This window comes from Cariama cristata, unplaced genomic scaffold (genome assembly GCF_000690535.1).
Source record: "Cariama cristata isolate BGI_N322 unplaced genomic scaffold, ASM69053v1 scaffold10705, whole genome shotgun sequence".
Lineage (NCBI taxonomy): Eukaryota > Metazoa > Chordata > Aves > Cariamiformes > Cariamidae > Cariama > Cariama cristata.
The window spans coordinates 23,157-39,763 of record NW_009615808.1 but is presented as its reverse complement, the minus strand read 5'-3'; the positions used below and the strand labels follow the sequence as shown (position 1 = coordinate 39,763).

Here is a 16,607-nt window from a genome sequence, read left to right as displayed (position 1 = left end):
CTTTGTAGCTAAATTCTTTATATGCAGTTAAAAAATTTTAGTCTTTCTTTATCAGTCTAAGTTTGCCATACCTCTGAAGGCCATCAGGGTTTTTTTCTGTCGACTGTAAAAGATAACATTATTGGCCCAAACTTACTCATTATGAAACACAATTTATATTAATCAAGCCATATTAGAGTTCAAGTTGATTGTTTATATGGTTTGCTGATATATGGTGGTACTTTTGTGTTATAGGGGGTCTCGTGCTTTTACAATGTTAGTTTAGTGGTGAGAAGCAAAGCTGAGATGTTCTGTCCTGGATGAGTTGTGAATGAGAACCTATAAAACAATAGAGGGACCTTTTGAAGCTTAGTACACATATAGAATGGAGACATAACCTATGGATTAATAAAAGGAGTACAAAATAACATTTTTCTTTTTCTTGATTTCACACCACCATGAAACAGCCAGTGACATGACGTGATGAAATAATCATTAATCAATATTTTTAAGAGCTATTCTATCAGGAGATTTAGCTCCTAAAAAGAATGGACAATGAAACCAAGATACTAGAAGAGTGGTTTCATTTTTTCATAGGGGAAAATCAGTAACGGGTAGAAAAGTCGACACCTTTAATACCACATCACAAAGATGACATGATAGATCATTATCTTGGCATGATAAACTCCAGTGTCGGTAAAGTTTGTGTTTGCAAAATAAGAAGCATAGTTTTTTTGTTGCTGTTGTTGCAGTGCTTATCTTTATTCATTTTCCTCACATAACAGACGCCTTTTTAATTTCCTTAATTCAAAAGAGAATTGTTTGAATATTATCTAGCATTTTACAATGGATGTTACTGTCTTATCTCCTGTCTACCTTTGTCAGCTTTGCCAAATATTTCCTCAGAGGGTTGGGGGGTTTTCCATTCATAAATCTCCTGCAATCTGCAAAGTCCAAACTTCTGTCTTTTTTTGCATAAACAAAGTGATGTTAACAAGTCAATGGACAAAGACCAGTGCTTTCAATGATTCGACTAGGATCAAGCTGTTAAGTGTTGATGCCTTCTTATCTTCTTTCCCAGGCAGATATTTACATGTCAGGGTAATCCCACATAGCACAAAATGAGTAATGCAAAGATTCAGAATAGATATCATCAAGGCTATAAATTTACAGAGAATTCAAAACATTAAACACAGTGAGGGATTATGTACTCTTTCACAAAGAATGATTTCTAACTTTGTGACTGTAAATTCATTAATTAGTTCAGGGATTAATACTATTTGACTAATTAATAATAATTTCTGGAAAATGCTATGAAAATCCGTTAAATGGTACTGTGAGAAGATAAATGCCATCATTTGAAATTTAAACTGCACGGAGATCAGCCCCTTTAAGCCCAAAGTTCAGCCCAGTCTGAATATGTCTCCAGTGTGTAGCCTAAAAGGCTTGACAAAATGTGAGGGATCATTTGGTGGTGGTTTTTTTTTTTCTTTTCCTTTGTGTTTAATTTTTCTATATTGTTGTCTTTTATCAGGTGTTTTGGCATTTACTCACATTGTGACACTGAAGGGAGCCTCAGTTGTCTGTGACTTCTATCTTTTTGCAGCAAGAGGCTTCAGACACTAAGTACTACATGTATTCTGTTTGCTTAAGGCTATCCCTGCATAAGATTTTTTTTGTTACTTGTTTGTGGGTGGAACAGGTTAAACATAATGTTCTGAATACAAGCACAGAACAGCAGAGAGGTTTGTGAACAATATACAAGTTTGAACTTGCCCTGGGATTAGAATATAACCTTAATTTTGGTACCTATACATAAAAGGGATAACGAACTAAGGCAAAAGTCTCTTCAAGGAATTGCATAGGTTATAGAGTTGTGGATAAAAGCAAATCAACTTTTCAAAATCATATGGTGATTGTTAGCTGGAATATATGACTTTCTATGCCGTACACTTCTGACAGCAAAGATAAAACTGTGCATATGGGAACAACAGAATATTTATCTCAATTTCCTCCAGATACTGCTCCTACATTTCAGTTTTCCAGAGTTGTAAACATTGCCAGGGGTTTAAGGTGTGAAAGCTCTTCCAGAAGAGATTTCTTATGAATCTGAAGTACTTGATTCAATTTCAGGTGATTCCCTTAGTCTAGGAGAAAAATGAGGATAAAAATCAGATGTTGTGCAATAACATATTCCTTGCATAAAAGGTTTATACTTTGTCTGATGAAAATAGCCTGGAAAAATAGTTGCATGTTTCAGAAGTGGTAACTTACTATCTGAACAAGCAGGCCCTTGCAGAATGGTAGGTCACTAGGTAGGCTTACTGAAGCTTTGGGAGCGCGAAGAGCGCTAGGTAACGCTCTGTGCTGATGATGCTTTTCTCCATTTCTGGTATATTGGAGACTGAACAAATTTCATTCTAGAGTAATTTAAAACCCTCTCCATAGTATACTCCTGGGAAGAAGTTGATCTTGTATGACAAGTAACCTGAGTTGGCACCCTGCAATCCATTACAAAAGTAGCAGACCAGTTGCGCTTACCCTGGAGAAAATGGTAGTGGCAGAATTTGTCGCTCAGGTGCACTGGACGGACTGGTAAGGCATCATGTGTCTGCAAACATGGTAGTTGGAGCTGCTGCAGTACAGAGACTGAGGAACAGAGGACAGGTAGAGTCCTGCAGCTACCCTGGCTGCCCTTCATCACCATCCCTCAGCACCTTTCCCCTCAGCACTGCTTGAATGAAGTCCCTGTGTTCTGTGAAATTACTTCCTAAACAGCATGGGCTTAGCAGAACTGCATCTGTGTATCTAAACTTCATGCTGATAGATTCTGAACGATATCTCCAAATTTTTTGAGACCAGGCTGACAACTCTTCCAAAAGATTCATAATGGCACCTTTAGGTCATCTTACTCATTCTTCAGCAAAACTGTGTCACAGATTTGATCTTACCTTCCTTGTTCTTCGATCCTTGATCAGTTTACATCTAGCAATTGCTTTAAAATTTGAATACTTTTTAAAATATATGTCTGACTTTGTATAAAAGGACTTATCTGTCTGGGTCTAGAATGTCAGCACAAATGAATATAATCCGTATCTGCATAGCTTATCTGGTATATAGCTATAATAAATTAATTTCTAGTGCAAAGCATAACAATCATTTTAAATAGTGGCCTTAGGTCATTTGTCTTGTATGATTAACATTTCCATCTTATTACTAGGATGTGTGGGGAGGAATTACCTGGTTGTTTTATATCAAAGCAAATTTTAACCAGCAGATGATACAAATGTTTTTTGCCAAGTTAACAAGTACTTAATATACTGTTGTAATTGCATGTCGAATGAACTAATATGTATTTATCGCTTCATATTTACATTCAAATGCAAATGAGTATTTATAAAAGCATAATCTCAAAGACCTTGAAACGTTAAGAATACATCTTAAAGTAAGCACATTCTTTCTGTTTTTACTTAGTCATCCGTGACTCTTTGGAAGATCATGTTTCTGGAGATGGGGTCATGTGCCCGCTGGGCTACTTTCCATGTGGCAATATCACAAAGTGTTTGCCCCAACAACTTCACTGTAACGGTGAGGATGACTGTGGGAATCGGGCCGACGAAGACAACTGTGGTACGTGGTTGAGACTTTTCTTTCTGTCTAACACCTGTAGTCTCTGAAACCCATGCAGGGCTCACACTAGACAGCTGCAGAGTGTTAGGAGTAGGAGAGTTAAAGGTTTTGCAGAAGACACAGCAGGTCTTAGCTAAACAGCTAATAAAGCCACCCAACAAGCCATTCGCTAGGAAAGAAGGATGGACCACATTTTTGTTTATGCACAGTATCAGTTCATCCAATTTTATCCCTGCTTAGAACTTGTTTGCATGTGTCATTTTGATGTGTACAAATGGATGTACATGGTCTAGCAAAGATCTCTGCTGAGGAGAGGTAGATGTATGCGCTAACAGAGTTTATATAAAGCTTAATGTGACTGAATGTGGAAAACATTATTTAGAAGATTTTTTGAGGTTTTTCAGAAATCATTTATATCCTAATTTGGGAGAAAGCCGTGACTGTGTGAGTGTGCGGTGCAAGCCTGGGGTCTGGACAGCAAAATCTCGGGGAATACACATAGTCCGGTCACTGCTGCCTGCTGTTATGATCCCTGTCACTCCTGGTCCTGCCAGATGGTAGCCATGAACTTGGCTTGGTTTGTAGGCTTTACCCCTGCCACAAACTGAGTAGGGCCAGGACAGGGTCTTTGCACTGGCACTTACTTGTCCACGTTGCCTATTTGTGAGCACGACCCTGGCACAGGTTTAGTCTGTGCTGAGCAGCATCTCTCACGCGGTGCCTGGCCACAGCTCAGAGGGTGGCACAGACCTGGAATAGTCTGGGAAAGGCCTCCCTGTATTTTGTAAGAAGAGATCTTAGCCATTTTGGTTGTAAGCTATGACCGCAGGGATAGAAAATCAGCCCTAGCACATTTTATTTACTGGTATTGTCAGCTTACTAATAGCCTGGATAGTTTCAGAGCTACTCTCCAGAGCTGCTGATCGATGGCAGACGGGGAAACTAGACTTCCTATCCCTTGGTAACTTGCTTGTAGCCGGGAAGGGCAGTGAGAAGCATGGTGCCCTGCCGCGCACGCTGCCTTCAGCTCCCCGGAGCCAAGCAGGGGAACTGTTTGCCTGTCCCAGCCAGGCACGCTGCCATCAGAGCTGGGAGGAAGAATTAAAATATTAAGTGAAATTTCCGAGATATATATACCAAAAGAAATCTTCTGAAAGAAATTTCAAAGAAAATACGGTAAAGGTATTTTTCACAAGCGTTCGCAGAAAAGTCAATGAAGTTTTGAAAATAGTTGTTCTCATATATCTGTGAAGCTGATTCTTGTACCTACGTGTAGTATCATATTCTTATACCTACCAAATTTCAGCATCTTACTCCATGGGAAAGTCACTTTTAATTCTAATGCTATCTAATGGACCTGCAGCTTTTTCTACTTTTATGTCATTTGCTGATGCCATAAACTTACTTTCTGTTGCCAGTAATCAAAATCCTGAACAAAATTGGCTCTTGTTCTATTCTTCTGTAATTATCTTGCCCTACAGTGGCAGAAATTGCCGACAGTGGTGCCCTCTTACGTTTAAGAATTCCAAGCACCGTAAGCAGTTGGTTTATCCATGTTTCATTTCTGTATAGTACCAGAAAGTCTGTTGTACAAGGACTTGCTGAAAGTGTACAGCTTGATAAAATGGCAATTAGGATATACACAGTTTCATAACGGGATGTACAAGATGATATCACCGGCAAGACAATTCAGCTTTAGTATGCCTGCCTTATGCCAGCAGTTATGTCTGGTTCCTTCTACCCATTTTTTAAATTTGCGACTAGATTTCAGTTGAAGTCATTGCTCCTGGTTACAGAAAAGCAATTCAAAATGAAATTATTCCAGTGTAGTAATTATTTCATGCAGTACCATTGGAAATTTTAATCTTATCCACAAGGTACTCTAATTAAGTAGCTCAACTTTTAAATTCTTACATGCTTTCATCTTGCATAAACTTCAGTAAGAGCTGTGAGGTGGCCAGTATACAACATTCAACCCAACAAGTGTGGGGAGGGAAAAAAATCAGTGTAGACCCTCAAAGGAATTCAGAAACGCGCTTTTTTTTTTTTTTTTTTTTAGTGCATATATCTCAAATACAGTCAGGTAAAGCAACTGCTTTACTAATGATTTCTTCACTAATGATAAAGCACTATCTTAAGCTTACAGAAAAATGTTATGGTGAAGACTTGCATATATCTTATGCACAAACCAGCATTATAACATAAGGAAATACAAAGCAAAAATCTGTCATGGACAATAGTTCTTTCCATAATGGAAAGGACAATATGGATGAAGAAGGAAAGGAAAAAACCTGCTTCTTTTAGAACTATAATACTACTGTTTGAAAAAAAACAGGTACTCTAAACATAAGAAAATCCAAAGTCCATCTGTTCAATACAAGCCCCTAAGTGTGCTGAATATCAACAGCAACTGCAATTACTGAAACAGCACTTTTAAGAAACATCAGTGAATAAACAAGCGGAGAAGCAACTAGCATAAAAAACACAGGTAGATCTTCCAAGAGAGTTACTTTGTAAAGTCTTTAAATGTCCTTGAAATAAAAAGTAAAAGGCATCAGTGCAGCAAAGACCAACATGATAGGAGCCTCTGAAAACACTGAAATCAGTCACTCCAACTATCTTGTAGCAATTCTGTCCCTTTCCTCTTCTAATGAGTAAAGTTCTATCATTCCCCACTTCATTCTTATAGAGATATTTATTGTTGTAATCTTTGAGACGATTTGCAATATTAGTCTTGTTTCACGCACTGAATGCCCAGCAACAGCAAAACATGATTATAAATATTTCAAACTAAACTGAATCCCCACTGAAAGATGTGTTTTCAGATGTGCTGTAATCGCCGTTCATACCCAACCCAGGCACATAAAGATCAGCTTCTTCAAATCCGCTTCCTCTTTCACTTCCACCGTGTTCTCCATGTCCAAATAATAAACACAAAACTAAGGCCCAGAGAAGTGAAATGACCTGAAATTAGGATTATAGGCAGAGCTGGGAACAGACTCTAGGTCTCAGACTGTTGTGTTAGTCCTTAACCTCAGGGTGTGGACCTCCTGCTCGTCAGCTCAACTTCAGCATTTGTTCCACTTCTGGAAAGGAGGGAATTGTAGCTGATATGTTGCAGTAGAGTGAAAGCCACCCATCTTTGAAAATTCATGTGCCTTTGTCACCTAGTTATGTTTCCAAAACCAATAAAATGCTGTGTGTGATATTCTGATGGGGAAGAGCTTGAGGCAATGTAGTAAATTGCAGTAAGAGGAGGAGGCTAGCAATTTATCATGCCCGAAGTGATGGGAGGCTCTTTTTGAACTGTGGCTAGACGACCTTAAATGTGCATGGAAAACACAGTCTCACCTTTTGAACTTGAAAACATAGTCCATCGAGTAGAAGTGGGTGTATCTGCAAATTTGTTATGAATATGGTATTTTTAAATAAAAGTAATTTCTTTAAAGTTTCATAATTTGGCATAAAAGCTTATGGTTTTGAGGGCTTCTCTTTTTTAGGCTTGAGTATGGCAGTAAATTTTTCTCTGCTGTTCTGCCCTGTGCTTGTGCTGAAGCACTGAGTTCTTAAAAAGACCGAGTGCATCATTAAACAGTTTAGCCTATATCACACATTTCACTCAGAGTTATTTTTGTATCTGTTAGCAAAACTCAAACTGTGTGGAAAACAAATATGGCAATTCTAGCATCCTTCCATGCCCACGCTTGATTAAAGCTCAAGTTGACAAAGCAGAGCAAGTTTGATAGTGTTTTCTCCTACTGAGACTACATTTGATTTCAAACATAATGGCTTCAGCCTAATTTTCCAGGGAAGAGCTTTTCTGATTTGATTCTGTAGCTACCTGATGTTTATAGATGGAAGGTTAGAATATTTGTTTACTTCATTGCTTTTTCAAACGTGAGCAGGAAGGATAAACGCTAGGCATAATCACAAATTATGCTCACCTAATGCTATGGCAGTGTTGACATGGGAATTGTTCCTAAAACAAGTAAAGAGTATTTCTTACATTGAAGACGTTACTGCTGCAATGTTACTGTTAATGTATTCTAAACAATCTCTAGGCAACGCCCTCTGAAGCCCAATGGCATAGTAAAAGTGCCAAGTACGTGTTCTCAAGTACGTATTCATGAAAAGAAGCATTTTGGAATCTGCTTTGACAGTGATGCTTAATGATAAACAAAACAAAATTAAAATTAACAACAGTAGATAAAAACAACAGTTGACTAACGCAAAACAAAAGTAACAGAATCACAGTATTTGTGATGTAGCTTTTCACTGAGTCCGCATGTGTGTTTTTTACCTTAAAGTGCGTGTTTGTTGAGATGAACAAATTCTGACACATGACAAACTGAAAAAACATATGAAAAGTTAAATCGTAACAAAACTGTACTCTACAAATTTGGACAGAAGACAAATAATGTTGCCAGTAATCATCTATGGATTTTTTTTTTCCAAAATACTAACTCTCTGAGTAGCTTTAGACAAGAAAAAAATCCTTAATCTGCTCCCTAATTAAGTATTTAAATTTTAAATCTTACACATAAGCACTCTATATTTTCTTTTTCTAAGTTCTCTGATACACCATCTACTTAGAGGGCTGAGTGAGAAAACTTTTGTCCTAGATAAGGGTCAGCTTTCTCTGAATAAAATTTTCCTACAATTACATGCAGTGATAAAAGCGTAATGTTATCAGTCTAACTACTTTTGTGTAATTATCTTTTCTAGATACGTCACTGGGTCAGTTATCATTTTGTAGTCATATCATGCTAATTGCAAAGTGCTGCAAAAATTCTCAATGCAGTTAAATTTTAATTAACTGAGAGACTGAATATTTGTTTTCCTTGTGTGATCTTCTAAGATCTTTGTTGCAATTGACCCTAATATTCCAGCCCTTCTGCTGGATAGTCAGCATGATTTGTTTGTCGTAACTGTAAATTACCTGTGATGCTAATATGATGATGCCAGTTCTTGGGGAAAAGCCTCCCAGTAAATTGCAGTGTAGCTTACCTCAAGTTTCTTGTTCCCAAACCACCCATCAGCTCTTGATTTTAGTTTGTTACAAAGTTGTAAATGGAGAAATATAGAAAAAAAAATCAGATCTCAAAAAGTACTGAGCTTTTTTCCTTTCAGGGGAAACTCTGGACTTCACATCCTACCTGGCCAATTTGAAAACATATTTTATGATATGTCTTGAAGTCTAAGTTTAAGCCCTACTGCTTTGTCTCTAATATATTTAGCACTGTGTGTCAGTATCCGGTAGTTACAGATTCTGAGAATCCCTTGGATGTGAAGTACAGGTGCACTAATTTCTTTATAAATAGTCCTGCTTTCAAATTTAAAAGTTTTTCCTAACTTCCACTAGAGTTTGATAGGATCCAAACATGCATTCAAAATCTATGTAGTTATTGGATTTATGATGTTTTGTTCTAATTTAAAATGCAAACAGTAAGATGGACGTAAAATCTTCAGTCACACCACCTGGGCTTTTGACCACAACATGTCTTATGAAGCAAGGCTGAGCCTGGTTAGAACTGACCTGGGCTGACTCTATGTGGTCGTGCATTTCCCCTCTGCCCTTTTTCCTGGGCCTCACTACGATCTCAGGAATTCAGGTCTTAGCCTTTGTGTAATGAGTTGTGAGGTTGAGAGTCCCTTGACCATACCAGAAACTCTTTCACAGCTAAGGTGGGAATAATACTGATGGTACCGGCAACTTCTGTTGCCTGGCCAAGGATGGGAACTCAACAAAACAGCCTCATAGCTCAAGCAAAACAGGTCTTGATAGCTCAAGCAAAACAGACCTCAGTACATCCCTTACCTGAATCGTAGCCCGAGCGAAACACGGTGTCATTGCTCCTGGAATTTTGATAATTCCAGCAATTATCAACTCAAATTGTGGCCAGAATGGAAACTTACTAATGACTAAAGTCAATCATCTTGCAAACCTACAAACAGCAGTTTTAAGAGAGACCCTTTTAGCTCTCCTGGACCACAGTGGGCTGCGACCAGCATCTCCCTCGGAGTGGGGCGGCTCTCAGAGCTCGTAAAACACTCAAGTTCGCAAAGTTGGGAGGATTGTTGCTGAAAGTAGTCAACGGAGCCTGGGCTGAAAACCCTTCATTGCTCGAGACTCAACCCTGGCCCATTGAGAAATGCCAAGGCATTTGAAGTGAGTAGTTCACTGAACTTGAGGGAAATTTTTCTAACAAATACATTTTTTTCCTTTATACACATATCTCTCTACGTACATATCTCTCTTTTGTGTTTGTGTGCATGCATGTGTGAATCAATTCAAATACCCTATAACAATTTAAGTCACTGTTATGATCATAGTAAATCCTATTGAATTACTTTGCAGATGTCAAATTAGTCAATGATTAAGTGCTGTTAGATGAAAAGGTACTGCTAAATCCTACTACCCTACTCCTGGTATCTCTTAGACATAAACCGTTGATCAGGTCTGGGACTAGGGGTAGATCCAGCTGCACCTAGACTCCTCTGTGAAGGAGTTTAGAAAACAACGGGGTCTACTCCAAACCTCATGACTCAACAGCAGGTTCTCACTTACTCGTTTTACCTCCGGCCTCTAACTTGGTTCTAATTTGATTTTTCCTCTATATATCCCTTTCATGTAGTAAGTAACAGAGCAAACCTTGCCATCGAACTTTGTTAAGTCGCATTTTTATTGATTCATATTAAAACCATTTCTGCTAATACCTTTGACGGTGATTCTTTGAGCGACCCTAAACCACTCATTCGCGACACTCCGCTAGAATCAATGGAAAGGCTTCCACTGTCTTCAGTGAGTAAAGAATCATAACTTACCTAAATTAGGAAACTAATGAAAAGCTCAGATGTTTCAAAAAAATGTTTGTGACTTATGTGCTCGCCTTCCTAAACAGTACTGGGTAAGGATGTTTGGAAACACTGTTCCAGCAGTGATTTTTTTTTTATTATTTTTTTTTTTCCTTCCCTCCTCTAGATGAGATGAAGAAATCTAAGTTGTGCTCTCCTGCAACTTGTCACAGAAACAGGAGATATAAAATACAGTATCTTCCCATGCAGTCTGTGATATATATATCTCTCATAAATAAATACCTTAATTCTTCTTTTCTTAAACTTCATTGGGAATTGAGTAGATATGGTTTATGCTTTGATCAAAACTAGGGTTACTGTCATTTCACACTACTGAATATCTCTTATGCTTCATTTCAGAACTGGTAGTTGAAATACGTTCTTCATTTATTACTAGTAAATCTCTAGAGGAAATGGTTATGTGCAAATAACGCAGGTATAATTCATATTTAGAATAAAAAGTGTTTTAATATAAGAATTGTTAAAAATGTGAAACCCAGAATTCTTATTAATTTCAAAACCAAAATCGCATGCATTGGACCTAATCCCTTGCACCTCTGTAGACCAAGTGTTTCATTTTATCTTTTTTCACAAGAAGGGTGTTTAATTATGTAGAGTAGTTAATGGAACAAAGTAGCCTGAGCTATTTTGAGAGCACAAGTGTCCTCAGTGTTTAGAAATTTGGCTTCCGGACAATTTCGCTGATAGTTCTGCAAAACTGTTTTTTTGGCAGTTAGGCAATGGTTGTAGTGTGTCTGCACTTGTTTCTTAATCACAGTGTCATAGCCGCATTTTTCCAGTCCAGTGAAGCAAGAACAGGGAGGCAGATTTAATGTAAGATGTTTCTAACTCTCTGGAGGAGTTTTTCACTGGCTAAATGTATTTACCATTGTGTTGCTCCCAGGCCTACGAGGTCTCTGAACAAAAGGCAGCATTCAGCTCCCCGGTTGTAAAGTTCACTTACAGATGTTTGTTAAGCTCTGTCTAGCTCATAGGCTGGAAATCAGAGACAGAAGTTTCCGAAAGAAATGAGGCAGGGAGCCACTGTTTGAAGTCTTGCACATATTTACCTCTAAAAGTACAGGCCTCATCTGTTACTGTGTGCCATGCAGTCATTGGGTGACTGGCTTGCCTTATTAAATAAGTTATAACATACTACCTATTTTTTAAAAGGGTCTATAAAATTCAACAGGATGAAAGTAATAACAATCTATATAGATGTCATGCTGTTTTCATATGTGTTACTTTGAAGGTCTATAAACTTACAGAGAATTATTGCAGTTCTGTAGATTCATTAAATCATCATCTAGATTTCCATAGCAGAAATCTAAATTTCTATGGGATGTTTCAAAACATCTATACAAAAGATATATGTTTTAATATTACAAGATTGCTCGTAAGGGATGAGAAATTTCAGAGGGTTTGAGTTTCCCATTTTTGCCTCAGCACATTGCAGAAGAGCTTTATATTTCAAAATAATACTAATAATGAATAATGTTATAGTTAGTCTCATTTTTTCCTGGCATGGCTTTTTTTTCCATCGTACTTAAAGTGTGAGATTTAAATGTACAAGACACCATTCAGTTTGGAGCCCTAGATAGTAAATTCTGTTTATGAAGCAAAAAGAAAATGCTTTGAAGTCAGCAGCATGCTCAAAATGTAGCTAATACTTGGCAAAAGATCATATTTTCATGCTTCACATGGAGATTTTTTTGTCTATGGCCAAATTTTATTCTCACTGTCATTGCCATTCATCCACAGTATATGGTACTGAAATCATCAGGTTTACACTGATGTGCAAATATCAGCAAATGGAATAGCTTTGCTGAAGTTCTGGAGGCTTTTAATCAATTTTGATTGAGATCTTTAAATATTGTTGATAACTAAGAGGAACTTTTAGATTTCACTAGACATGTCTCTTCTGGTCTCCACTGTAGTGGCTTACTGCTAAGGGAACTTTCAAGCAACACAAGGTTTTATAGATGTATTCATCCTATTAGCTTATTTTAATTTATTCTGTCACATTTATTTAAAAAACATAAATACTTCGAGAAAAACAGAATAGAAAATCAGATTAATCTATATAGATTAAAAGTACTGTTATATAAACTTGGAAAACTCCCCTATGCAAGTGTTTCACAGGAATAAAGATACCATATCAAGAAGATATTTAACTTTTGGAAACTCGAGCCTTCCTATTTTCTTAAAAGTTGCACTGCATTAATTAAGTTGTTTTAAAATCAAGAATAAACTTGTGTAAGCATGGAATCTAGCTCATACAGAGAAGTGTAAACCTTATTTGAACTGATTTAGTTCCTGTCTGTTTTTCTGTGATTGCATTGTCATATAGAAGTAGGCAAGCTACAATAATTTCAATTAATCAGCAGGTACAGGACACAGTCAATGTGCAATGACACACACAGTTTGGTGTGGGGTAAATTGCTTTTGCCTTCACTGGTAGATGCTTATTTTTAGGTTCTTAATTTTTTCCACTTGGGTATCTAAATTGAGGCTGCGAAATTCACTCCCAGATTTGAATGCTCCAGGCATTCAACACTCCGCTTTGTAAAATCTCAGTGTAGTTTTGGTCTTACTGTAAGTTCTTAGGCGGTGTAAGTATGCCTCAACACTGTGGAAAAGGTCAATTATACTCCTTCATCTGTAAACATTGTAAAAGGAAATGCTTTTTGTCTGGAGGACACAGGTTTCCCTTGTTGTACTAAAAGATTTCTTTGTGAAAAGCCTGAAGTAATTTCTTACAGCAAGAGCAAGTATATTTGAACAACTGGCAGAAAGAAGTATGTCCACAGGTTATGATCACCAACAGCAAAGTCAAAATCAAAGGGTGAGACAGTGTCTCTTTAGAGCGCTTATGCATTTAACTGATAGCATTTCTCTGCGTAATAACCCATGAAGACATGGCCGAGAGAAGGGAAAAGTCGTATAGATAATGTCCTGTTCATAAGCTCCCTACTAAATAAGAGATATGTCTTTATTTGAGCAAAGCTGATGTGTTCTTGGATCTGTCACTGAAAGGATTATTCAAATCTGTAGTTTGTCAGGATTAACATACGCTTTCTCATTCCTTTCCCATCAGAAGTGGTAATCGACAACTTTTAGCAAGGAACAGTGTATTAGTCTGTAGTTGGATAAGTCCAGTTTACAATTACTTATTTCACTTATCGCATGTAGGGGAAGATTTGCTGGTGTCTTGTTTTCTCAGATCTCATTTTTTACAGAAGTGCAGCCAACATACAATCTATTTTAGAACTGGCTTGGGAAAAAAACGATTTCTCATCTGAGCTGTACTCCCCCAAATGATAGATTTGGGGACCATTACTATTACCAGTCATTTCATAAAGTGTTTGGAGAACCTCGTCTCGACAGAGGTAAACAGGTCACAAACCTACCATCTAAACTCTAAACGATCACAAAGTGATTTACAGTTCTGGCGTTGAGTGCTTCACCAAATGGTTGTACTAAAGAGAGTTATTTGCACAATACATTCTTCTGGGATTTGACGAAAGAGTTTGTATAAAATAAAGACTGTCCCAGGCTTGGGCACAAATCTTGGCCCAAAGCATACATTTTCGAAGGTCAGAAAACTTTGAATAACTTAGTTTTGTTATATTCAGACGTGCCTTTGTACTTCTAGTAGAAGGCAGGAAAATCAATGCCATGAGAAAAGTCCATTATTTAAAAATGAACTCACCAGGAACTCCAGACAACTGGAATCCTTCCAGTACAAAATAATCCATCTTCTCTCTTCTCTGTGCTCCCCCCTGCCCCCCCCCCCCCCTCCTCTCTTTCTTCTCTTATGGCCACCCAAAAATACACAGCTGCTTCTTGACTTCCTTGAGAATGCTGGTGAACTTCCCCTTCGTAGCAAACTGCTCCCTCGTTCCCATTAGTGTAGGAGGCACTGCTCATCCTTTTTCTCTGCAGATGTGAACTGAAGCGACGGTCACCTCTTGTACGTGCTTCATCACAGAGCAAAGCATTAAAAAAAAAATACTAAAAGGTGGAATAAAATTTCATCTATCCACTCCTTAGTGTCAGAAACAGGGAAATGCAGAAAAATGATACTTTATATGTTTGCTGGCTTACAGGAGGATTAGAATTTATGGCTTTCAACTGTATATTCAGAATCTGCAGATAAGTGGTTAGTTGTCCAAAAGTTTCTATGAATGTAATGATGAATTAGAAAGTCAAAAAATATTTTGAGACTGTATTGCTGACAGCAAAATATTTATTTGATATGATTATGCTCCAAGAATAATCTCATTTTTAATACATCTTTACAAATTTCTGTTTAAAAATCCTCAATGGAAGATTCTTTTCTTCTTAAATCTCACCTCCTCTGCGTATATTGTATTCCCACTAGTTTCTTCAGATCCCAGTTGCTGGGTCCAGTCTTGCAAATGAAAAATCAATGGATGTGCTCCAGTTTGAATATTCAGAAATGATGATAGGGGAAACCTCATTACAGCCCTCACTACAGAGCAGTAGGTTTATAAGACCCTCACTGCTTGGAAAAAGATCTGTTCCCATCACTTCATCAATTACAGATTCCATGTTGCAGATAGTCCTGAACTTCTGCTGGGCATTTAAAACAGGAAGGAGCAATATTTCTACGGGTTTGCCAACACCTTTCATTTTGTCCAAAATGCATTAGGCTACTTCTGAATATCAGCTTAATGATCTAAACTGGCAAAATTGGCATACCAGGTGCTCTTGAGGAAGTTAGTAAAATGTGCTGAAATGCCTTCTCTGGGTGAGAAGCTGGCATTCTTGCAGGGCATAAATTAATTCACATTAATTTTTGAGTGAAGGAGACACTTTTCAAGTCTGTCTTTTCTCTAAAGGGAGCAATTCCTGAAGACAGAGATTTTGGGTTGCTTGGAATCTTTTATCTTTTCGATTAAGGCATAACAAATGAACAACTAGATAAAAGGTAGTTTTCCTAAAGTTACTTGATCTTTCATAATATCTATTAATCGTCATGTACAGTACATCTTTCCATCTTAGGCAGGCTTCAGGAGATGCTTTCAAGGTAGTTTCCCCATGTAGCAGAGAAAACAGCTGAGCTGTAATGTGACATGAAAAATGGGACAGCATTTCAGAACAGGAAAAGTTGCAAAGAAGTAAATATATTTTATTTCTCCCTGCCTATTTAGAAGCCAATAGATATAGTAGTAATGCTTACTTGAATATTAAGATTTATAGAGAAATGTCAGTGAGGAATTGTATTTAAGTATAACTAAACAACTACCATGTGGAATTGTAGGGGGAAAGACTGTTGCTAGTATATTGTAAGAGTGAAACTAAGGCTGTAATGATTAGCAAAGCAGAACCAACCTCAGAGTTCTCGTCTAAATGTCGTTGCTAGTATATTGTAAGAGTGAAACTAAGACTGTAATGATTAGCAAAGCAGAACCATCCTCAGAGTTCTCGTCTAAATGTCATTTGACAGTAGGTAACCTTACAAAGTAGTGCTTTTTCAATTATCACTGAAGTTTTGACTCACCAGCTAGTGAGTGTCATCCTAAGGAGCATTTCTGCTACTGGTGCATATTCATTAAATGAGATGCTTTAAGCTAACAGGGTGTGCATGTTGTCAAAGCTGAAGAGAGGTTAGATTGAAATTAATAAAACTAAAATTGGATCACAGCTTTTAAATGGAATTTTGGGGAGGGTTGGTTTTTTTTGGGGGGGAGGAGGGGGGGTGGCTTGGTGGTGTGTATTCCTGCCTTGTTTTGGAAGGGATTACCTGATCAGTTAATTTACAGATGTCAGATATACAACAGACTTCCAAGCAGCAAGTCTGTAGTTATTTCCAGCACCATTGTGTCTGGAAATCCCTATTTGTGGGAAGGAACTGGAAGGTCTGCTCCTTAATTTTCACCTTTATGGCCACAAACCACTCTATTCCAGTACATCTGGCCTTCTATAATGGGGTTACAGCATTGGTGAATAAGGGAAGAGCAACTGACGTCATCTACCTGGACTTGTGCAAAACATTTGACGCTGTCCAGCATGACATCCTTGTCTCTAAATTGGAGAGACATAGATTTGATGGATGGACCACTCGGTGGATAAGGAATTGGCAGGACGGTTGCACTCAAAAGAGTTGCAGTCAATGG

At 37.7% G+C, this 16,607-nt stretch overlaps 1 protein-coding gene across 1 annotated transcript in view; it reads left to right on the top strand.

The window, feature by feature from the left end:
* Positions 1 to 3,469: 3,469 nt before the first annotated feature.
* The window catches only part of RXFP1 (relaxin/insulin-like family peptide receptor 1), a 33,649-nt gene continuing 20,511 nt past the window's right edge, over positions 3,470 to 16,607 (top strand). Inside the window, exon 1 of the mRNA XM_009699966.1 lies at positions 3,470 to 3,609. Within this exon, the coding sequence (XP_009698268.1) occupies positions 3,498 to 3,609 (112 nt within the window). The 5' untranslated portion in view covers positions 3,470 to 3,497. The remainder of the gene's footprint in view (positions 3,610 to 16,607) is intronic.